The sequence below is a fragment of the Choloepus didactylus genome, chromosome 5 (genome assembly GCF_015220235.1).
Source record: "Choloepus didactylus isolate mChoDid1 chromosome 5, mChoDid1.pri, whole genome shotgun sequence".
Taxonomy (NCBI): domain Eukaryota; kingdom Metazoa; phylum Chordata; class Mammalia; order Pilosa; family Megalonychidae; genus Choloepus; species Choloepus didactylus.
This window is the reverse complement of record NC_051311.1, coordinates 131,624,591-131,649,455: the sequence shown is the minus strand read 5'-3', so window position 1 is coordinate 131,649,455 and position 24,865 is coordinate 131,624,591. Positions and strand designations below refer to the sequence as shown.

Below are 24,865 nucleotides of genomic sequence, written 5' to 3'. Positions count from 1 at the left end.
AGGTGATTTATATATATATATATTTTTAAATAGGGCACACAGAATGTTGTCAATGTCAGACTTTCCAAATCCTGGCTCTACCCCGTATGTGCTCTATTATGAAGGCTGTTTGTGCTATAAGAGGCAGCGGCACACTCAAGATAGCACAAGTACTGAAAGATGGACTGTGAGGGTGTATGTGGCAGAACTGAAGGTGGAGAGTCCCCAAACTTAGCGAGAGAGAGGCGCAGAGCTCTGCCTCTCCCCTGGCTCCATTTCCTTCTCCTTCGGGCTTTTGTTCCCCTCCCTCTCCTTTCCTTCCTTGCTGGCTATCTCACCCCATGTGCCATTCCCCTCCCTCACATTTCTCTTAATCACAGGGTCTTCTCCCTTATAGCCCTAGGCTGCGTGTGGCTAGCTGTGGTCTTCTTGGCCACTCCTTACTCCACATTATGCCTCTCAGATTCAGTTCCTGTCACTAGCTGCTCCATTCTCTTCATGACTCCCAATTCCTACGAGAGAGAAGCCAATTGTTTATATTAGATCTCACTATAGGACTCCGGGCAACCCATGGTCTCACTTTCTTTGAGTCAGGGCACTCCCCTAATGGAACGCACTATGGTGACATATGAGTCAGTGCTCCTCAAAGGGGTTCAAAAGGAAAGAAATGAAAGACCTGCGTCCTCTGGCTGGGCAAGCAGGACGTGCCCGCACATCATAAGATTAAAGGAGATGGGTAGCGAATGCCAAAACTGATCAGAGCAGGAGGAAAGCAAATGGCTTGCAAGGGCCTGTAGAGAGTAAAATTTGAATTAGGCTTGAAAGAAGCTTTGATTTGCAAAATCAGGAGAAATAATCCAGTCACCTTCAACAGCATGCATTTAATGCGTGTCTTGACTGCCTGCTCCATGCAGAGTTCTGCATCCATGCCATGGGGGACGGAAGTTGGGCCCGAAGGTTACAGCACATCATACATGTGATGAAAGGGGTCTTGAACCAAGTCCAGTGGACCGAGGAGGAGGAAGCGGAGGGGCTCATTCTGTCACAGGGTGGCTGAGAAGACTCCAAAGAGAAACCCTGAATGGCGGGGCTTCAGAAATTGAGTTTGGGGTGGCTTTTTCTGTAAAGGGCCAGATAGTAAATATTTCAGTTTGTGTAGGTCTCGTGGTTTCTGTCTCAACTACTCAGCTTTGCCATTAGAGTGTAAGAGCAGCCAAAGACAGTATGCAAACAAATGAGCGTCACCACGTTCCAATTAAACTGCGTTTGCTAAAATAGACAGTGGGCCAGATTTGGCCCTTGGCCGACTTCTGGAATTTGGCTTTGGGCACGATGAGTTTGAGATGCCACTGGGATATTCACGCTGTACATAAAACCAGTTGTAAGACATACAACTCTGAAGAAAGACTGGAATCAGTTGCAGATGTCTGCATCTTATCTTTTCTCTTTTGTTTTGTTCTCCATTCATTTATGTGTGTGTGTTTGTGTATGTGTGGCATTAATTTCCGAATAATTTTTTTTGCTGTGATAAACTGGGTCCAGATTCAATATTATCAAATGAGAAATCCATTTCTTAATACTTTAAACATCTAATTATTATGGGTTTTGCCTCATTATTTTGATTCCTTTTAGAAACAGAAAATCCCACAGAAATTTTCTTGAACATTGTTAGTGTTACCAGCTGGAATTTATTAAGCACTTACCAGGGACCGTACACTCTTCCTGAGTCATCTCCATACCCTCAGATGAGGGAACTGAGATCAGAGAGCTTGGAGACCCACCCCAAACCGTACACCTAGAGAGGGCCAGAGTCAGAATTCAAACTCAGAGGGCCTTCAGGTTACACGCTCTTTACCACAAGCGATTACCAAGTCATATGGAAGACATCTAGTTTGTCACTTAGCCGTGCTACAGGCAGGCTGAAGATTTCAGACCCTTCTTCCTCAGGCCTGAATTTTTGTTTGGGAGGATGGCATGTGTTTTCCATTCTCTGTCACCTTACATGCCACTTGTTGACATGGTTGATGAGTATAATGCAGAGATTCTGCCCAGTACAGGCTTTGTTTCACTACTTAATTCCCTGCTGTGAAATACAGTTATGTCATTTATATTTTTAAAAAGCCAACATTTTAATTTCTCATTCAACAAAATTAATAAGAAAAAGAGAGCATATGTCAAAGTTAGGACATGAAACTGAAATCCAAGCTGTTTGTATTAAATAATCACCAGTGTGTGGTATGTCTAACCAGATTTCTGAAATGTGTGGCTATTACTTTAGACTGATTTTAGCAATATTCTCAAGGACCATTGCTCTAAGGGAATGATGAAAATTGAATAATGAGAAGCAATCAGAGCAGAACCACTTGATAGAGGTGTTTATGTCCAGAAATGAGATATGTGAAAGCACAACTTAATGAACACACCCTTCTGTGTCTCTCAAAATAACTGACTTCAGTGCCCTTTTCTCTTTGTTTTTGTTTTTCATTTGTTTTGTTTCATCTTTAGAAAATCCCTGGGAAGTTTAAGAAACTTTTCTCTGAACTTGAAAGTTTAACGGTAAGTATTTGGGCCAAAGGGTATTTATTCTTCACATTAATTGTTGGTGTCAGATTTCTTTCTAGATTTCAGTGGTCTATTTATACTTCACAGTGTCAGGTAGCTTAGATTATGGCTATGAAAAAATAGCTTCTTATGGAGAGAAGCAAATTGACAGTTAATTCTTCTTCCTCTCTATGTAAAAAGGTGAAGAGGATAGTCCTCTGGGTATGATTTTCAGAAGGCAGGTTTTTAAGTTTGGTCCCTTTCAAAGCCTATGAAAGTAAGCAGTATAAAGTTAGTGTGCAATGTAGTGTCTTACTCATTAGTCTTTTGTGCTTTTTACTGTTTCTTAGGTTTAGGTAATAGAATCTATAGTTTCTTTTCAGAATACAATAAAACAGTGTTCTCTTGTTTTCTCTAAATTATCTATGCATTATGAGAGTGGTTTTTCTTTGCAGTGTACCTAACAATAGACTTTGAGGTTACCTCTTGATAAAAATTATGCAGAGGAAACTGTACTTAAAGAACCTATTCGAGGAAAATAATAGGGCAATCAAAAGGTGTCTCTCTTTTGCAGTCAGTTCCCATTATTGTAAACCAATAACTTGAGTTTCATTCATTGCCTGGATTTCCTGCCCTAATTTAGTGAGTTTATTCTCCTAGGAAACCTTTATCTACTTCATTCTTAGAAAGAACCTCTTTATATCTAAGTCATGTTCAAATTGTATAGCAAAAATAGATTTAGAATTGTTTCTTATAGCATATTGATTTTTCTCTTTCTTTGCAATCTGCTTGGTTTGGAAGGATCCTTCCCTGAATCACAAAGCCTACAGAGATGCATTCAAAAAGATGAAACCACCAAAAATCCCTTTCATGCCTTTATTGCTTAAAGGTAATGATTTTCTACTTTTTTATTCTATGTTATTCCATCTTCCAGAAATTTACCACTAACTACAGAGGGCAAAAAAGGATCTTTCAGTTTATTTCCTTACAGTAATTTTGACATTTCATACCTAAATGTGTGCACTTGTGGTTTTTTAAAATACTCAACTCTTTCTGAAATTCTGAAAAAACTTAATTTTGCTTGAGAAGCCATCGAAGCATTTTCACTTGATTCACAAAATATTGCACCAGAAACTTCTGTGTTTTTATGTTATTGTGCTTCTAAGTGCTCAATTATTTCCGTTGGCTTTACAATCCACTTAGTTCACCCAAGAATAAGGCTGCATAAACAACCCAAATGGCAATCAATCATGCTTTCTTTTGCAATCTAAATTATAGAGACATAGCCCACAATCTGCTGTTGTCTGAGAAATGTCTCTGGTCAACATGAGCAATAGAATATATGACAATTATTGGTAGATAATGTACTTTCTTCTTTCCAGAAGTGGAATCCAGTTGGGAAAGCGTTTGACAGCTCAAAGTTAGTCCACTGGCCTCTCTTCAGTAAATCAACAAATAATTCATCATGACGTTAGTTAAATCTACTAATCAGATCTCAGTGTTCTCTCTTTTTAAACCAAAGGGATTAATGAAAGGGAAATTCTTTGGAATCCGGGCTACACTACTGACATTCAGTTGTATATCTTTATGTATGTGCTTTTCAGAAAAAGGGGAGTTGGGCATTTTTCTTGGCTGTATTTGAGTCCTTCAAAGGATTTTGTAAGAATACTCTTTCACCTAGCCTTTGCCCTTGAGAGGCCTCTAACTTCTGTTGTGTCAGGACCAGAGGCTGAACCGTAAGTGTGATTCTGGAAAGGAGTTGCATTGACACTGGATTGCTGGTTGTCTGGCCATCCCCCCACCCCATCCCACCCCAGCATTCCCCACCAGCAATAAAGATGAATTCCCTCTCCAGCTTTTCTCAAGAACAACCTGAGCTTGGAGAATTTTATGAGTTTATATGCATCCCTACAGCTACTCATTTAGTCTTCATCTAATATAAAGCAAGAATCGCAGAGAAACAAGAATACGACATTAAGACAATTTAGAGAAGCACAGAATGCTTCATTCAAGCTGTAAAGATTCTGTCAAATGTAGACGGATGAAATAAGGAAATATTGCAATGCCAAAATAACAATTTTAAAGTGCATTTTATTATTCATGTTTATTTGATTTTAAGATAAGTTTGTTCAGGCTTATGATTTTTATTTGCAAAATAAAATGCCTTCAATGGGGGCAGAGGGGCAGGGGCAAGTGGTAAGCAACACAGAATCATTTCAAAACAAATGGGCAAAGTAAGAAATGAGGAGGACAGACCTGGAAAAGGAAGTTTAGGAAGAAAAGTTTTTGAAACATATTTTTAAGGTAATGAGAAATCAGTTAACAATGTCTCTAACTCAATTAAATATGAGCACAGCATTCTGCTATATATTAGTGGTTTTCTCCCCAAAAATATTTAATGCAGTCAAGTGTCTCACACTTACATCTTAGCTTGGATGCAATTTTCTGCTCTACCGAGTTCATCTAGACTTCATTGTTGGCAGCAATTTCTCTTTTTAATTCTGAAAATACGTTTAGTCATTCTAAAAGAACAAGCAGTAAATTAAACATTTTTTCTGTTTTTCATTAGAAGTCTTCTCAAGTTTAAATAAGCACTCAATTTATTTTTCCTTTATCTTAATTTTTGACATTATAAAAATAAACATTGTTAGTACTCTTGTATTTTCCCATTTTCATTTGGAATAATTTCTGAAGATAAATAGGATGAAAATTATACATACATTCATGTGTGTGTGTGTGTGTGTGTGTGTGTGTGTGTGTGTGTGTGTGTGTATGAATGACTCATGCCTGAGAATAAGACATTTCAGAATAAAAATTTAGGTTTTTAAACTCCATAATTACTTTAAAGTTGCAATTAACTATTTTAGAGTGACCTGTTTAATTTTTAATGAAAACTCTTTTTTCCCTTCTTTTGTGCCTACCATTGGGTTGCTTTTAACGAGAGAATTAGAACAAAGTTGAACTCTTTAGGTGTTTAGGAAGGATTAGACCACTCGTGTTTCTTTCTTTCTTTTTTCTAATAGTCAGTTCCCAGTAAACATGCAGATTGTAAGGAAGGGTACAACCTGAGGATCCTTCCAGCCATCGGCTTTCTTATTTTCCAGGGAATTTCTTGCCTTTTAATCCACTTTCCTCTCTGCCTGGTGTGGAAACTGGCTCAGAGATGCTAAATTAGTGCTGGGTAAAGGGTCTGGCTGACCCTTGGGTCAGAGGCCACTAAGTGCTCTATAGTGTGTAGTATTTTGGAAGACGGTGGTCCTTCCACCAGGGTGAATACTCAAGGGGTATCTGAAGGCAAACTGGGATCCTCGTGGTGGGTGGAGTGGAGATTATTTGCAGATTTGTATTTGAAGGAAAGCACTGTTGGGGTGTTTGTGTGTTTCTTCCCCCTTTCAGTTGTCACCCACTCAAATCATGTCATTTCATCAAGTAGTTCTATTTTACAAGATGTTAAAAGTATCTCTAGATGTCTGCAGATGAAAGGGGCTCAGAGGGGTTCATTTCCTGCCCCCGGACCTGGTCAGCACCCTGAAACTGCTTCACCTCTCATGACTTGAGTTTCTGAGATCCCAGTTGTTTTAGACCACTGATTCCTTCATCTGTTTCATTCCTTCGTCATTACATACCTGCCATTCAATTGCATCAAAACCTCCAGTCACTGATCCCTTCCTCTCCTCCTGAGCTGCAGCCAGAGTTCCCATATACCACCCTGTTATTAATACATTGCATCATCATGGTACATTTGTTATAATTCCTTTAACACGATTTTTAGAAAATTATTTCTGTTTGATTGGCCCTCCATGTCTATGCTATAACTTGATTTTTACATGTTCCTTAAATTGTACCATATTTCTTATTCTGATCTGCCTGTGAGGATTCCCTAATGCTCTGTTATTCACCTTCTGATCTGATTCTTTCTAAAAATCTGTTGTCAGAGCTTCAGTTGCTACCTTTAACTAGCTCCCAAATCCTTCTCTCTCAAGGAGGCACTCCTTTGTTTCTTGTAGCCAAATGGAGATTTACAGTTGAATATCCTCTGTCAGTTTAAATGTAGTGAGTCTCAAACCAAATTTAACTTCCCCTTCCTCTGAAAACGCACCTTCATCCTTCTTTCCTTATTTTATTTTTGTAAGTGATGCCTTCTACACTTCAAATAGGGCCAGAAATCTTGCCATTTTCAAATCTGCTTCTTTCCTCACTCACTTCTGAGACAGAAATGAACAGCTTTGGGAACCAAAAATGTAAATTTCAGCATTTTAAGTAAAGCAGGTCCCATACACTTGACCAGAGATTTTTAAAAAGCAAACACATAAATAATAAAACGCTGTTGTTTTTGAGAATTCCATTTTTTTCTCTTCAGGGGTCCAGCCTAAAAATGTAATAGACTAGTTAAATTGTGGAACAGTGTTAGCTTGCAGTAAGCTGATTAAAGACATCATGAGTGCAAAATATATACTTTCATTAATGCTATGATTTTTTTCCTCCACACATATAAGTTATTTCACACTTAATGCTGTATCCACTCAATTTCAAGTTGTCTTGCCAAATGCATGGAGTAATCCATAGGTATTGCATAATGTTTAAGAAACATTAGTAAGTTGCATTATTTCTAGAGTTCTTTAAGCCCTGATTCATGATCCATTCCTAATGGTGCATGCGTCTTTTTATTTTCAATTTTCAGATGTAACATTTATTCATGAAGGAAATAAAACTTTTTTGGATAATCTCGTCAATTTTGAAAAGCTGGTATGTAAATTTCATTGTTTTTCATTTTCCTGTTGTAGAAGTAATGTATGCTTTTCTTTCCTGCCTCAGGAAACAAATGGTTTATGAATGCATTGTTGATTTACAGGAGCTTATTTTCTGCATTTTGTGCATTGTCAATAAAATGTATTCCACTTAAAAATAAGTGTTAGCAAGGTCTCAAGAACCAAATATGATTGCATACTAAAATGAAAATCTGCTTTTCATTTCTAAAAACGGTACTTAATTGGGTTAACATCAGTGCTTGAGTGAATATTATTGGATCAGAAATCAAACTGTAAGGTTCCTGTCAGAAGGAATTCATACTCATGAGGTTAACTTTTACAGCTTTCGAGGTACCTCTCTGTGTCAGAGTGCACTGCTTCTGCCTCCCAGTATGCCAAACTGGGACTGAGGCTGTAATCTGTAGGGTCTGCGTGTGAGAGGAAGGGCCACCCCATCAGCCTGTGAGCAAGCTGCCCTCAGGGCACTGCAGAAAGAGCAGCTCTGCAAAATGCCCTTCCCTGCTCACCAGGGAGGGCTCTCCAGGTCAGCCCTCTCTCACAAGTTGCTGGAATGGTGCTTTCTGAATTTTCTGTAGGACGTTCCCAGGCACTTTGTCATGCAGCGGGCTCCTCCAAGCCTTTCTGACCTTCCTTGGGCAGAGGAGGAATTCCTGTAAGAACTGAGCAGCTGTAAAGCAGGAATCCTCAAAGAAACCCCGCTGACTCCCAGAGGAAAGGATTTGTCTGACAGATGAACTTTAGTGTCATGGATTAAACTGTCCTTCATGGTTAAAGATGATGCCGGTGACCCCTGTCAGTAGACCCGACCTTTGAGTGACCTTTCCTGGAGTGGTAATGGATGTGTGCGAACTCTTTTGTGAACTGACCCATGTTCCCTGTGTAACGGGGGGAGGCATTTGAGAGAAGGCTGAGTGAGGCGGGGGCTGCAGACCATGACCAAAGAACAGTCTAAACTGATGAGCCCAAGTGAGTTTGGCGTCTGACCTTTGCCTCGTGAGTGCAGTGCTCTAATCATCAGGTGAACTCAGCCACACACAGGGGGAGGCAGGAAGGTAACTGGTTGGCTCTTGCCCAGCTCAGAAACCCAAGCCCCTGGACTCTTTAAGGCAGGCATCTTGGATCTCTTGACCTACCTCCATGTTACTCATTCTGAGGAAGATCATTTCGTGGTTACTTTTGACGTGGATACATCTATAACTTTTTTTTATTTAAACATTTTTGGTTGTGAAAAAAAAAAAATATATATATATATATATATAGAAAAGTGATAACTTTCAAAATAAGGTTTAACAAGTAGTTACAGAGCAAATTTGAAAATATGGTATGGGTTACAGTGCCACAATTTCAGTTATTTCCTTCTAGCTGCTCTAATACACTAGAGACTAAGAGAATATCTGTATAATGATTCAGTAGTCATAATCCTCTGTTAAATCCTATCTTGGCTCTTGCTACTCCTCCCTCTCATTTGATCACTGTCGCAATCTTCAGGGGTATCTGGGCAGTGACCACTCTAATGTGTTCATATTGAAAAGGGGTGTCAACCTTATAGGGGAGGGGTTGCAGCTGGTTGATGTTCTTGAAAAGGCTCTTGTCTCTGGGTTTGGGACTTATCTGGCATAGGAATAATCTGGAGGCTTTAAGTTTCTGAAAAATTAATCTTAGTGCATGAAACCTTTATAGAGTCTCAGATAGAGACTTGGATATTCTTTAGGATTTGGGTGAATACTGTTGGTTAGAGCTTGGCGTACGGTGGCCATTTGGAATATCTAGCTGAAGCTTGCATATGAGTAACCTCTAGGATAGCCTCTTAACTCTAGTTAAAAATCTCTTAGCCACTGAAACCTTATTTTGTTACATTTCTTTTCCCCCTCTTGGTCAAGAAGGCATTCTCAATCCCATGATGCTAGGATCGGGCTCATCCCTGGGAAACATGTCCCATGTCACCAGGGAGACTCACTTCCCTGGCAGTCATGTCCCATGTAGTGGGGAGGGTAATGAATTTACTTGCAGAGTTGGGCTTAGAGACAGAGATGCCACATCTGAGCAACAAAAGAGGTCTCTGGAAGTGACTCTTAAGCATAATTATAGGTAGGCTTAGCCTCCCGTTTACAGCAGTAAGTTTTGTAAGAGCAAGCCTCAAGATCGAGGGCTTGACTTATTAATTAGGTGGTCCCTAATTTAACATAGTATATATTCTGTCCAAAATAAATAATCAGTGTCTCACATTAGCCTCACTTAGTTGTATAGTCATTGTCACTCTCTATTTTAGACAGTTATCATAGCCCAAAACACCCCATAACTCTTATCCCCCCCTCTCAATTATTTACCCCTAGTATTGGTATGGTGCTAGTAAAGTATTCCCATTAAATATAGTCTTTCGTATGCAATAGGTAGTTTTTCCCAAATACCACTCTGTTGTTAATTCTTTGTACAAGTGTCATACCTTAGAAATAGATCACACAAGAACTTATTTATATTTGTAGTGCTAATCTGTGAGATACCTGACTTTAAACAACCCCTTTCAATCATGTTCGCCTTCAATGCAGCACTGATACTAAGAATCCCATTAATAAACTATCATTACCCCTGTCCATTCCCATACCTTTAAGTTCAACCTCATTAACAAATCCGTACGTATTAGGTAACCACTCCCTCTTCTCTACTTCTGTCTATCTCTAGGTCCCCTATACTCTACATCTTAAGACACTGATTTTACATTATCCAGGAGGTTCATATTAGTGATATCATACAATATCTCTCCTTTTGTGTCTGGCTTATTTCACTCAGCATTATGTCCTCAAATTTCATCCATGTTGTCGCATGTTTCAGGACCTCCTTCATTCTTACTGCTGCGTGGTATTCTGTCATATGTATACACTGTATTACATTTATTACTTTTAAAATCTTTCTCTGCACTGAGTGCTTTGGAATCAGAGCCAAGTTATTTAAATGCTACAGTTCAACTAGTAGGACAGGAAATGAATATTTACAATGTTATATTTTTGTACTTACTCTTTAGATGTGTTCCTTGTTGATCTATGCAATGTTCCAAAGTTCACAGGACATCTGTTTGCAACCAAAGGTCTTAGATTCTAGAAACTGAAATTCTAGTCTCTAAACAAATTAATCTCCATTGTTTGGTATTGCAGTGATTGCATGAATATGAATTTTGGTCAATATTCACTTAGTCTCCTGGCTAACACATCTATACGAGAATTTCAAATAAGCTTTGAAGGGCATGTATAAAGAGGTGACATGATATTTGTTCCACCAAGTGGAATTCCCTGTGAGTGTCTAGTAACATTTTCCCTCTCTCTAACCCAGAGGGGCCATGGGAGAACAATTGCTCTCTTTATAAGCTGCCTGTTGCCTATTGTTAAGGGCATACTGGTAGTTGACTTTCTTCCTAAAGTAAACCAGTGTTTTCGTTAAATTCATTGTGTCATTTCCCCTCAAATAGCACCACCAAAGTGAGAGAACAATTTCATAAAGTAAAACTGGAAAAGTGCAGTGGAAAGATCCCTATAGCCTTTTCTCTCTTTATTCTGATCAGCCGCTCCCTGCCTTTCTCCAATAATCCAGCGGAAGCCTTTTAATACCAGCTAATATAGTCTGTGATCTCGCTTTCATACAAGCCAAGACTTCAAACTAAGTATAGAGACTGAAACAAAGAATGTCTAAAATACTTCTGTTAGGGACAATTGTCTATACCCTTAGTTCTTTAAGAATGTGTAAGGAAACAGCATGGCATAAAAAAGTTATGTTCTATTTTAAAAATTTCAATTCCTAAAGAGAACTTTTATTAAAAAGACAGAAGATGGTGTAGTTACACACATACACAGCAGACCCTTGGTGCACACAGGCTCAAGGTCACCAAATGGTTATAGCACAGTCATTTCTGATGAGAAGGGACTTGGGGTTGGTAAGGGCCTGGTCCTCGGAGCAGACAGCTCTTAAGACACAGCGTGCCTCATGCTGACCTCTTCTTGCATGAAGACAGAGTAAAGTTAGAAGTTTTTCCAAAATCACAAAAATCAATTTTACATTGTACAAGGCCCTGTGTTATGCTGCCAGAGAAAGAAACTGTCCTTCCTAGTAGAGTCAGTATTCTCAAGGAATGTTTTTTAGCAAAGGAGAGGTTTTCACTTAAGCTAAACCAGTAGAACCTAAATGAATTAACTTGTGAGAAGCCAGTTTCTCATGGTGGATATTAGCTTGAGCCAGCTAACAGATAATTCGGTGTATTCTCTTTATCTGGCTGAAACAGGCCAACACATAAAGTCGACCACGTGAAGACCCAGAAGTGGTCACTGGGTCTAATTAGCTTGCCATTGTTCCTTTGCTAAGTTCCTTTCAGTCTCAGCTTCCCTAAATGTTTCAGCCTCATACTATTAAACAACAAGGAAACAATGCTTTCTTCTTTTCTTCCCTTCACCTCTCAATGTTAAGAGCATCTTTTATCCTATTTTCCTCCCACCCCCTTCAGGAAACTGATGACTCAGTTTTCAATGCCACACTCAGAACTGAGCCTTGCATTAGCTCTGAGTTACGCAAATGGCACATGATAGAAATCAACGTGATGCCATAACTTAAAACATCAAGAAAGCTATCCTGAGAATAGCGGTAAAATTTGGAGACAGAAATTTAGCAGTACATTCACAGGCATGAGTCACGTCTCATATCCTTTACAAATGTAACTTGAACTACTGCTATAATTACCATCCTATTTAACTTTCCATTGTCAAGTAGAAAAACATTGACTTTTGGGAGCAATTTAGTGAATGGGTCATATTCAAATAATGTTTCTATAATTCTGATGGATTTTATATAATATTTTTAGTATTAAAATTATTGTTCCAGCAATAATTCATTGAGGGATTGAGGGTTTGCTGTATTTGGACCATCCTATGTTCAGTGCACATGAAAAATGGTGACCCACTTGGGAAAGTTTGGAAGGCCAGAGAATGGATGATGCTGATTCTGGCATAGCAGAATGATGTTTGGATTTTGATATGAAACAAGATAGGGAGTTACTGTACATTCTCCAGGAGGACTAGAACATGATGAAGATAGTCTTTGGAGATTATTCTGGCAACTACATAAGGGGGACTATATTGGAGAATGATCTCTTCTTACATTTTATGTTTCTTTCATCTTGGAAAACAAAATGGTAGATAACAGCTAGGAGACTGTTGCAGTTACACTAGTATGAGGTCATGGGAGCTTGTTAAAAGGATCCAAAAGTTTCAGAAGACTTTTGCTTGGAGATTAGTGAGGACTCTAAAGAAATAGATTGACATGGAATACCGAAGACTGTTGGAAGGTGTGCAAATTATAACCAGAAAATAGTTTCTGTAGAAAGACTAATGTTTTAGAAAATATTCGTCTTTCATAAATATCTCTTTTCCTGTCACCATTGATTACACAAAAATTCCTGCGTCCATTCAGCAAGCATGTAGGGAGTTTATGTGTGTGGTATGTGGTAGGTGAGGGGCTTGCAAAGCATCCAGCAGCACCTGGTCTAGAGGAGGACAGAAGATCAACAGCAATTACAACTACACGAAACCAATATACACCGTACCGAGAGCAGTGGGAATGTTGAGACCTGAATTTCTCAAGTCCAAGTGGGAAATCTCAGAAAGTCTTCATGGAGAGAAGGAGACTCATGACCTGAAGCAGAAAGCATGAGCAAATTCGGACAGGCAGGTAGGGTTGGGGTGCTGCATTTATTTACAGTGTGTTTCTCCGTGGCTTAGTCAAAATCTGTGCACCAGGTTTGAGAGCCACTGTTTCTGCAGACAAGGACCAAATATTCTTTTATAATCCAAGCTCAACATAACCAATTAAAATTATATCCAACTCCAAATATAGCTCTTCCGTTTACACCCAAAGGTGTTGGTCTAGCAGTCATTCTAGCAGGAACTGCTACTTCAGCCACCCCGTAAATGACCTTCTATTGATGTGTTTTCTGTTCCACCTTCCAGCATATGATTGCAGACACCGTTCGAACCCTGAGACACTGCAGGACAAACCAGTTTGGTGAGTAATTTAAATTTACTACACAGTGGTACAGACTGGCCATATCACAAGAATTCAGTGGTGATAAATTTAAACAGAGCACAAAGTATAATATGAATATATGTGTGCATGTTGTACGCATTTAATGTATTCTCTTTGTTTCATCACCACATGCTTAGAATACAGAGAGCGCAAGTTGTAGCAGATTTTTATGCCCACGTGGCCACAAGTTTACTCTGGAGAGAGTCACATTAGATGGTCAGAAGCTCCCCTTCCCATCCCTGACCCCACAAAATCTCGCTTTGCTTGCCCATTGGCACAGAACCACTGGTGGGTTTATTAGGGGTGACTGTCCCCAGCCTCCTTGTTTGGAGCCTTCCTGGAACAGGACTTGTTTGTAAAAGTGCCTAAAGCAGCCTTTCAGAATATTTTCTCCTCTCCGACACACACTTCCTGTTTGAAGGTACCTCTCAGCTGAAAAAGTATTTTTCTGGGCACTTTCATAGAATTCCCACTGAGACTAATGTATGTAGCAATATTTGTTCCTTTTTGAGTCTCAGGTGTAATTTACACTATGTCTAAATGTTGTTAGAACATTGCAGGAAAGAAGGGAATCCACTTTATTGGGTGCGAGGAGCTTTCGCAGGGGCAATGGATTCCTAACAGCAATCCTAGTGAATAGATGTCATTCACCCTGTGGGTGCAGAGCAGAAAACTGAGGCTCAGAGAGGTTAACTCTTTCACCAGTAACTGGCAGAGCCAGGATTCAGGTTGGTTCTTACTGACTTCCTTGCCCCATACCCTTTCCTTTGCTTGGTGGAGATTCTATAACTGTAAAGGACAATTTAAAAAATAGAAAGTTGAGTTCAATAATTGTACATTATAGGTGACCATTAAGTAAAATTTAGTTTATTAAGTAAACTCTCCTCAATGTAAATTTTTTTCAACATTACAGAAATGTATAAAGTAGAAAATCAAAGCACCACTTCCCAAGGAAAGTACAATTAACAGTTTTGTTTCTATTCAGTGCTGGGCTTGAATGGCAATATTGCCCCTAGCAAAGCAAGTTTGGAACTGAACTTCTATATGGATTCCAAAGTTACTGTTTGAAAGGGACAAACATAAATGTGGTACCCAGTTTTCTAAATATTCACATTAATTAATATCCTTGATTTGTGTTTATATAATTCTCCACCAAGTTTGCAAGGACTTACTCTAGAAACAGCAATAATAACATTGTTGTGGAGTTACTCAAATTTACAAGAGTGGTGTTGTTTGTGAGTACAGGTTCATATTTCTTTCATCCTCCTTTGCTTCCCAAGTATTGCGTGGTTGCTCAGCTAATTCTAAGACATCCTCTCACTTTCCAAGGGATGCTCATTGAAGGATGCCGTGAGTGTGCACGGGGAGGTCATATTGGTTGGCTGTCGTTAAACTGCCTCGAAGCTCCTAGTCACCAGATACCAAGTCTGCAGAACACAAAGCAAAGGAGAATATTTAAAACCCTCAGCCCAATTCAAATTCTAAAAATTATGTATTTTCAAAAATTGGGTTGAGGACTGATTTATCTAAATTCATTTTAACAGGTTACATAAACATAGTAAACCAATGTCTACATTTGGGATAACATACAATAATGTTTACAAGCCATTTTATAAATTCCATGCATTTGGGATAACATACGATAATGTTTACAAGCCATTTTATAAATTCCATGCAAGTGTCAGTTGTCATGGTTGGGACCATTTATTCTGCCATCTATTTAAGTCCTAAAAATTAACAACAAAATAATCTTTGTAGCTTAATGTTTTCTAAACCAACATTTACTAAACCAAAAGCGATCTCTCAATGTCTTCCAGAAAAAGTGTTCAAAAAGCTGGAACACTATAGCTTTTTGGTTACTTTCAGACAAATGAGATGGTAAAAATTTTGTTTGACTCCTGGTACTTTTATTTGCTGAAACTGGGAAGCCTTGTTTCCATTAAACTTAAGAGTTACAAGCCACCCATGACACACAAGTTTTAAATTATTTCCTCATAAAACACATTTGTCACAGGGAAACTAAAGAAGGGTTGTCACCAAGAGAATAAATACTGCATTACAATGTGCCGACTTTTGGGGCCCCCTCGCTAAAGAGAGCGTTCTTTCCTTCTGCTCAAGCTGAACTCCAGCCTCACACCCTGCCCTTCCCTTCTGTGGTTCCATGGAAGCAAGAGGACGTGGCTTCCCTGTCACTCACAGTTACGCTGCCACATGAGCTCACGACTGAGCCAGTCCTCCCATGCCTGGAGTTTTTGTTTTGTTTTTTGTTTTGTTTTTTATTATGGGAAGTGGGCTTGTGCCATTGTCCAGCCTTCTTTATCTCTGACTCCTCATCAGAGCTGCCACCAGCATGGCACAGATGCATGCACAGTGCACTAAAGCCTTTAGTGGCCCTGCCACTCTTTGACCGCCCCAGATTTGTGAGTGGAAAAGCACCTTGCCCTGTTCTTCTCTGGGTAGACTTTAGCTCATATACATACTTTCGGAACCTACTTTGCCTGTTAGCCATACCTTAAGTTCTGTTCTGTAGACTCTGTTGATTCAATTGGTCCCTTCATATTTGTTTTCCAAAAAATGACACGAAAGGATTATACAAAATCTAAAAATAATAAGAGCTGTCATGTGTATGTGCTCTCTGCATTAGCAGTGATCTGACAGTATCAGAATGACATCTCCCCCAGGAGCCAGCACAGGCCATTTAAATGGGGCAGTTGCTAGGAAACGCTGCCTAGCCTGGGACCTGAGCCCAGGGTCTCGGGAGCCCGATGGCCTGGATTCGAATCCTGTCTCTTCCCCTTACTTGCTGTGTGACTGTGCTCAGCTGCCTCATCTGGAGAATGGGATAATATCATAATTACTAAGTCCTACAAAATGTTTGGTAAGTAATAAATGCTAAATAAATGTTTGTGAAACAAATCTCTCCACCAATCTAATGACCTGACCCAAAGAAACTAGTCTGAGCTGAAAAAGCTTTTCTACTGTTGGGACAAAGGAATCTTCTGGGAGTCTGATGAATGAGAATTGAATGTAGCTTTACTCTAAGCTTTAATGTAGGGTTTTAGTGGTATTTAGAAACATCATTATGGCCCTTATAAGATGGTCTTTTTCTCCCCCCTCTAAAACTTAGGAGGTGACATGTCTCCAAAAGAGCATCAAGAGTTGAAAGCCTATGTTAACCACCTGTATGTCATCGACAGCCAGCAGGCCCTGTTTGAGCTCTCACACCGGATCGAGCCTCGGGTGTGAGCCCTGCTGCCTCACCTCCCCTGTAACTGCAGCACTTTGAGCTACCGAATGTCTATGCCAAGCACGTTGCTTTCCTGAGAGAAAAGAAGTTGCTGAGTTTTATCAGCATATTGCAAGGCGTACACAGGAAAGCCAACCAAAGCGTGTTCAGGAAATGATGTCAGCCACTAGAGATGGGGAGAGGCCTCTCCACGCTACCCTAGGAACGAAAAGGCAGAAAAAGTCAGAAGCATTCTTGAAATGGAGAAGTCTGGTTTCTTATGATAACATTGTTGAGCTAATGCAGTTTTCGATTTGAGCTGTGCCAGTGTCAGGACAAGAGAACACACCTCTCGTCCCACAATGGCCAAACGTTGCAGTAAGAGTGTGCATGAAACAGTAGAGAGTTTTACTCTGCCTGGGAACAGATTACTGTTTATGGGCTGGCAAAACATAGTTCTTTTGGACACCTAAAAACAGTGGTGGCCTCTCAAGATTTGCAGGGAAAATGAGAGGTCTCTCATGATGCAAACACCGACGGCACCAAAAGCTAGTTGGGTCCAGGGAGTTAGTGAGAAGCAGCAGCTGGCCTCCATACTCTCTTTCCAGAGAAGTGTCAAGGCAGGCATTTCTTCACATCCACAATCACTTGCTGACATATGCTTGCAGTGAAATAGTTTCTACACAACTAAATTGCAACTGTACAGCAAGTTAGACGAAGTTGCCTTGCCAATAAGGAAAAGTAGTAATCTTTAAGAAACTGACTCCTTGCTTCATTCTGGGGATTTTCTTTACATTTTGTTAAGCAGACTCTGCTCTCTTGTTGGGTACAGTGTGTGATTTTTAAAAAGCACAGTGCCTGACACTTTGTAGGCACACGGTAACTGTTTATTGAGGTGACAGAGTCCCGAGGGCTCACACTTTTGTGCCTGACAATGGCCCTGGTGTTTTGCAGTACTCAGCCAGGCTCTTCACCCACAATATGGAATGATAGTGGCCAACACAGAGAGGATACCTGAGACCTGGCGGGGGAAGCACTTGCACTCCCTAGAAAAGAGGCATCTTTGAGCAAATGAAAAGAGCCCCCCAAATATCCAAATGTTTGATTTGTGTTGGAGATTGAGAAGTCCTGTAGGCCACCTCCCAACCAAATCAGGAAACCTCTCAATAATTTGTCTTATTTTTGTTCAACGTCTCAAGAGCTACTAAGTGTGTATGTATATATGCATACATGTGTGTGTATTTTATTCTCAGTTTTGCAGGTTGAGGCTCCTCCAGTAAATAAGATCCTTGCTATTCTTGAGGCCTGGTTAAAAGATTTTCCTCAGCCTTCAAATGTCAAAAAAGTGTGAGGGATAAAATAATGAAATCCACCCCAGCCAGCTAGAGACCCATCACTTTGCTAAAATAGAAGCACCCTCGTCCGTGTATTTCCCACACGTGTGAATCTTGGGGAGCCTCTCACCACTCCTGCCTCCTCGTCTCCTAAATGCCTGTCCACGCCATTTCCTTTCTGTCTCATCAACACCTCATCCGTCCTCATTACTGAGGCATGTCCGATGCTTTCTGACACCTTAGCAGCCATGCTGTTTCCTGGGCTGGGGCGCCACACTGAGCTCGGGGTAGCTCCACTCAAGGGGGGATAATTTTTGCCTGGACTTTCAAAGAGACTCAGTCTGGCCCAGTATGTAAAACTTCAATCCTGCCATTGACTGGGGCTTCTTTAGAACAGCACCAGCAAATCATCCATGACTGGCCCGCTCAAAGGTGCGAGCTTGTGCTGCGGGAGAGCCGCTGTAGACCAGCACCCTCGGAACCGGGGAAAACTCGCTTCCCTCCCAGGCCAGCAGCCACTCGCAAAGCTCCTAGATTACCAAGGATCACATGGGCTTATGGCACGGGCAGGGCTCTTTATTTTTCTCTATGCTAAAGAATAGGATTTAACCAGTCTAATCATAAGACCATTTGACGTTGTCTCTCTGTTTTAAAATTTAATTTTTGTTTTTCAAATTAAACCTACATTGCTCCAACCAGACATTACCTCAAGAGGACTAGTTTTCAGTGGAGAACTATTTCAGTATAGCACCTACTGCTGAGGCCCCAATTGAATATGTGCACTTGGCCAAATGAAGCCACAACTACATTGTGTGTAAACACATTTGGTGTGGTGTATTTGGGGTTTCCTGTGTGGCCTGGGTGGGTACAAGCTGGTGAGAAAATGGTGCTTGGCTACCTTCTCCTCCAGCTGTGGCCATGGGGTTCTTAAGGGAGAGGAGGAAAGGGGGGATTTGTTTGGTTTCAGTTGCTTTCCCATCCTTGCCTCCTGAATGTCAAAGTCTCCACATCTTTCTGAAATTTAAAACTGCTTCCAGAGACTTCCCAGGCAGGAACTCTCAGAAGCTTTGAGGAGACTTAAATTTCGAATTAAAGAATCAAGGCAGAGTTGTGGATGACCAGACTGACTCATCGTGAAGCTCTTTCTAACAAATCCAAGCAGGCCACAGTGGGACTCAATGGCTCCCTGTTATAGAGCTAGGCTTTCTTCCCTTTCCAGCTATCTGCCACAGCCTCTTTTGAACAGGTTCTCGTTTTGGCTAGAAGCGTGGACTAGAAGATGTCTCAGCTTCCTTCCAGCTCTCTCTTCGATTTTAATGATTGCATAAAATCTCCATTCACTCTGAAACTGTCTTGTAACTGCCAGCTCACCAGCGGGTGGTACATCGGCCACTCCTAAGTGGTTCTTTGTTTTACAGCACAACCCTGGGACAGCCCGTGGGTCTTTGGATTCATCAGCAGCCCAGCAAAGCAGCCCTGCTTAGAAATTAGCACAGAGCAGCAGGACACAGGTTCCTGTGGGCAAAATAGTAACCTTTTGGATTTTTTTTACATGGACATTTGCAGATGATCCAAAGCTATGGTGTTTTAATATCACTCTTGTTATCTTTATAATTGCCAGATAGTTGTAGTGAAAAATCTTATGAACTGCTTTCACTTTATTCCACTATCATGACCTATGTTCAGATTAAATTCATTTTCCTGGATTCCTTCCCACAAGTAAGTAGGGTGGAGCACTTTGAATTTAGAAGCCTGAGAATAAAGTGAAAGCCCACGCCCTGAGGTTAGTGGAGGGCAGTGGTTGCACAAATGCAGACCTGTCTCTTGGGGGGAGAAGCCTTGTGTGAGACAGTATGTGGGGACTTTGATGCCTGGAGGCAGGCAGTCACCGCTGCCCAAATCCTCAGCCCCAAGGTTTTGTCGCAGCCACCATGTACACTTCACATCGCAGATTGCTCCAAAATGGCTCAACCAATCCAGGCTTCACAGAAACCAGGAAAAACATGAAAATGGGGAAGATCGTGTCCACTGAAATTGTCCAACATGGAGTTGCTTTAAAATGCTTCAAAGTAATGTCCTTAAAATTTCAGCCTGCTTAATAGTGAGTGGGCCAGTTGTGCTTAAAACCGGTAGGGGAAAAAGGTTTTTGTTTTTTTTTTTAAGAAAAAAATTGCCAAAAAGTAAGATGAAAATGTACTACTGTATAAAGCAAAGCTGTATATATTAAACATTTTTTAGCAGAGTAATATTTATTTGCATAGCTTATTTATTGTATTCGTATTACACTGTTATTAAATACTGGCATGAAATCAGTGACCTGAAGCAAGGAATCTTGCCTTTTAATGTATCGCTAATTAGGACTGCTGTGACATTGCCAGCTTGCATTAACAACTAGAAGACAGAAAACCCACAATCAGGGTATCTACCTAACTTCTCAGGGACTACACGCCGTAGTTTTCCACCATTATAAGAACTGGTAAATATGAAACATTTGTGGAATTACCAGAATTGCCATTAACAGTGTTTTCTCTCTCATATTTCATGCTTTCTGCTTCTGTATATATGACTGTGCTGTGTATTTATCTAAGCTAGTAAGCAATAATTTATATGTAAAAATGGCCGAGCAATATAAGGTTAAAACTTATATAAGCAACTGTTATCTTGTATTTTCAAGTGTTTTTTAAAACCGCTTTTCCAAATATAAGACTATGTTAAAGAGTCTATTAATGCCTCACAGCTTCTTGCTTTTTCCGTGGTGTGTGTGGTTAAAGTCCTTGTCTTGGCAGCATATGGCACTACGTTTTTGGAATTCAAATGAAATTTGCTCAATGAAAGAGCAACATGCTCAAGTCGCCTCCAGAAGTCTAAATCACTTATGTGCCATTGAATTATTGCAAAACCTAAACACATGATGTTGCCAGTCACACGGTGTTTTCCTGTTCTGGGATTTGGGGAATACAATAATGACTGGCATTGCCTAACCCCACTTTAGTAGGACCAGGAACTTTCCTTTCCTTACCAGCTCAGACACAGAGAAGCTCCACGCCCCGGTGGTAACATCCTTGCCTGGGATAGAGGCCCAGACACAGAAAGAGGTTTGGGCAGAGCAGGGGGTTGAGGGGTGATGACACCCTGGGGAAGTGGGGAGACAAGCCATGTATGCACGAGGGTAGATTGTATTATTGTTCAGAATGTTCTCTGCCTCTCTCTAGAAGAGGGTTATACGCCCTGCCCACTGATGTCAAGCGTGGCTGTTCGGCATGTGGTAATCCTTTCAGAAGGATTCGATCTCTTGCCACGTGGAACTCAGCAATGGCCAAGGATCTCACTTTGTCCAATGCAAAAGGGCTAAGCAGCCTCACGATGCAGCTGCAATTGCCCCCACCTCTTCCACCAGGAGAACTGCAGGCTTCCCAGTAAAGGCTGCACGAAGCAGAGCTCCAGCTTGTGGAGGACCGAAAGTCGAGTGAGAAGCAAAACATTGTCTTTATAAACCACTGAGATTTGGAGGTCACTACCTCAGCATAATTTAGCCTATGCTAACTGCCTTTTCTTCATTTCACATGTGAGGAGCAGTATATTGACTTTACACAGAACTTGGCACATAGGAGGCATAGCGCATGAAACCACCTGCTGTCACACATCCATGCAAGGACCTGTCTTTAAATGGGAAAAGATAAGGAAAACCAAACATGATTTTCTCCAGCTGGGCCATAATCACCAGGAAGTAGCACTTCTGAGAAGCAAGAGGAAATGAGGGGTGAGAGCACAAGGGGCATTGCTGTAAGACAGACAACTGGGGAGCAGGTGAGAGGGAGACCGCTGAGCTTCACCTTTTCTCCCGGTCCCATAATTTCTTCATCCATGGGGGCTGACTTTACAGTGTCTTCCTAGAATCTGGGGCAATGCAGGAGCCGACGGGAGAACAGAAAGACCCAGGCTCCAGCTTTGGAAGGAGGGAGGGCAGGAAAGGAGAACTCCCATTGCTAAGGATGCTTTGAGATTTTCTTCAATTATGATTAGGATTGCTGGTAAGGGAAGATGAACTGTGGTTTAACAGGGCTTGCTTGAACTCTGAAGCCAATTCTTGTTCAAACTTGCAGGCCTCGATGTGAAACGTGCTGATTGTGAGCCTGGTGCCCTCGCTACAGGATCATGTTCCAGGGAATGAGAGCTACAAATCAGGTCCAGGTCTTCGTCTGAGGTCTGCTGGGTCCCCAACACAGCAATGTGTGTATTTGCTTTCCATTCACTACTTCAAACAAATGAGATTCCTAAGGGAATAGATTTGCTAATGTTCTTTAGTAAAATATTCCTTCTGCTGAATATTTTCACCTAAAAAAGAGAAGCAGCTGTTCCCTTTCCAAGCATAAGAAAAGTGCACCAAAACGTGGAGTCTGAGGACAGTGTTAGTGCCAGGCTCACATGTTCACTCGGCTCCCGGAGATCAGGAGCTGAAATCCTTGTTGCAGCCACACTCAGAGCTGGGTCAAGTTGCCCTTCTCGCTTTTCCCTTACAGTGACTCAGTGTCTGCTCAGGAGATACCAGGCCTACTCCTCGGCCCTACTGTAGCTCCTAATTACGGACCCCTTCCCTGAGGCCCAGGGGTTCTTCCAAGCACTGGGTTAGGGTTCCCCGTGGTTGGTGGTAAGGGCATTTCTGCTGCCACAGGGTCAGTATTTCCTTGCCACAGCCATCCCCTAGCAAGCTTTGCAGCTAGCCCTGCCACCTTCTCTGTCCGTTGCCCTCACTCTGGTCTGGAGATGAAGGCACTTACACACCAAGGTCAACCAGGGCAGAGGGAGGGTAGAATGGTTCCAACCCCGCCTCTTGCCTAACTACACCATGTCACCATTTGCTTTCTGCTGCACCCACTCCATGCTGAAGATCTCAGTGTCTTGCAGTTTTCTCCTAAAAAGAACAAATTCCCATGTACTGGGTCCCCACCCTCACCCCAAAATCTGCGTATTTCTAAAACACCCAGGTTTTCAACATGAAGATGAGGAGGGTGGAAAAGCCGGGGCATTCATTCCTGATCGGACTTTTCTTCTCCTGGGAAGACCCCTTAAGACAGTCCCAGCCTTGGGAACTTCCTTGAAGAGATACTATTTTGGGACAGGTGTTGAGCCTTACAATCTGGAAAGCCCCTTTCCTACTCACAGACATTCCCAAATTGTCTGCGTGTGGTGAGAGGCTCTAATTCCCGGTTGGAGCCTGAGGAAAATAATCACACTGGGAGAAAATCCCTGTAGCCGACACCTTGTTCTTGGAGTCCTGATATAAATTGATAAAAAAACAAAGCAGAAGGGTTGAAATCTCAAAAGCAGTTAGTGTGCCTGGGAGACTTGAGGCAATCAATGGCAAGATCTTTCCCAAGCCCTGTGGACGGTTGTTCTCTGGGGCCTCATAACTCATAAGGTCCATTCTCCAGGAGATCCTACTACGGAGAGTGATTCCACCACTTGGCCAGGAATGGACTGTGGAAATCATCTTGACTCTTCACCTCCAGCACCCTTGGCCTTTAAGCCATCAGCTGCCCCTTCTTGCCCACCCCGCATGCTACCCATTGCTTGAATCATCACAGTAACCTTCTACCTAGTCTCCCTCCTCTTGTTGGAATCCCTCTAATATAAATTCCAAAATTCTGTCAATTAATTTTTCATAAAATACAAATCTGATCGTGTCTCACCTCAGCTCAAAATCCTTCTATAGGCCCCTCCTAGGCTATGGGACCACACCTCAGTTGCTTACAAGGTCTTCCCATTCTGGCCTCTCCTTACCTGGCTACGGCCAAATTGGGCAGATGCCCCCCAGGAGTCTAATAATTTGGCTCCCCCTTTAAACCGATATTTTTCATGTAGAGATAAATTGATTTCTACTAATTATAAAACCACCTGTTCAAAATAATATGCACTCAACATTTACTAAACAAACAAATGTATTGTGGCTTATTTGCTACATTCAAGATGAAATATTTTGAGGCCATACTGATAAGGGTGTAGATATGCAGCTGTGTGTGTGTTGGCTCCATCTGGAAGAGCCCAGGCCACAGAATTGCCCTAAAGATAACGAGCTCCTCCCCAGCAAAGGTGTGCAAACACTCCTAAACCCAATTAGCCTGGCTGGATTCGAGGGCGAGTCAGTCATCAGAGAGAGCTGTGTCAGAAGACCTTTCAGATCCCTTCCAGCCGCGGCTGCTAAGAAAGCTGGTGGAAATCTGTGCTTGCTAGAGCTAATTAGGTTTCTTTCCTTCTTTCTTTTTTAAAAGGAAGTGACTTGGCTGATGTAGGAAACAAGAGCTTTTCATGCTCCTTTGTATTCAGTTGACCCGGATTAGGCCGCAGGAGTTGGAAGGGAAAGGGGAGTGGGAGGAGGCCGGGAAGGAACACCACCCCCCTTCCCTGTCCTGTGCCCAGATGCTGACTCCACCGCCCTCCCAGGGACGAGTACCTGCGATTGACAGATAAAGCAAGCCCTGGAATCAGCATGGCAGGTTCTGAGTACACCAGGCTGGCTACTGCCTTCTGAAAGGTAGGGGCTCTGTCCGCTGTGCCCGTCATTTTATCCCATCTCCCACCTCCGTACCCAGCACCCAGGTCTGACCAGCCTCGCCTCTGCTCCATGAACGCGCTGTGCCCAAGACCTCCTTCCCGACCTGCCCCAGCACAGTGACCTCCCATCCCACCTCCCGCAGCATGTCCTACCCATTCCCCCGGGCATTGTTTGCCTCCCCCAGCCAGGGCTGTTAGAGGGCAAGGGTGAGGGCTCCTGGTGGAGCCCCTGGGGCAGCTGCCAGGTTCCACTCAGGCTCAAATGCTTGCAGCTGAGAGGACTGGGAAAGGCTCTCCTTGCTCTCAGCTGCTGTTTCTTTCCCTCATAAAATCGGGGTTAAAATGCTGTCTGCCTCACAAGGTTGTTGCAAGAAATAAAATAAGAAGATGCATGTAAAGCACTT

General features: G+C 41.7%; 1 protein-coding gene across 5 annotated transcripts in view; it reads left to right on the top strand.

Annotated features, from left to right (window-relative positions):
• RAPGEF5 (Rap guanine nucleotide exchange factor 5) overlaps nucleotides 1–20,630 on the top strand; it is a 271,773-nt gene extending 251,143 nt beyond the window's left edge. For all 5 annotated transcript variants that reach the window (XM_037836879.1, XM_037836878.1, XM_037836876.1 and 2 more), the window contains exons 22-26: nucleotides 2,485–2,535; nucleotides 3,322–3,409; nucleotides 7,202–7,266; nucleotides 13,274–13,328; nucleotides 16,477–20,630. In XM_037836879.1, the coding sequence (XP_037692807.1) occupies nucleotides 2,485–2,535; nucleotides 3,322–3,409; nucleotides 7,202–7,266; nucleotides 13,274–13,328; nucleotides 16,477–16,595 (378 nt within the window). In that variant the 3' untranslated portion in view covers nucleotides 16,596–20,630. The remainder of the gene's footprint in view (nucleotides 1–2,484; nucleotides 2,536–3,321; nucleotides 3,410–7,201; nucleotides 7,267–13,273; nucleotides 13,329–16,476) is intronic.
• The last annotated feature ends 4,235 nt before the right edge of the window (nucleotides 20,631–24,865 follow it).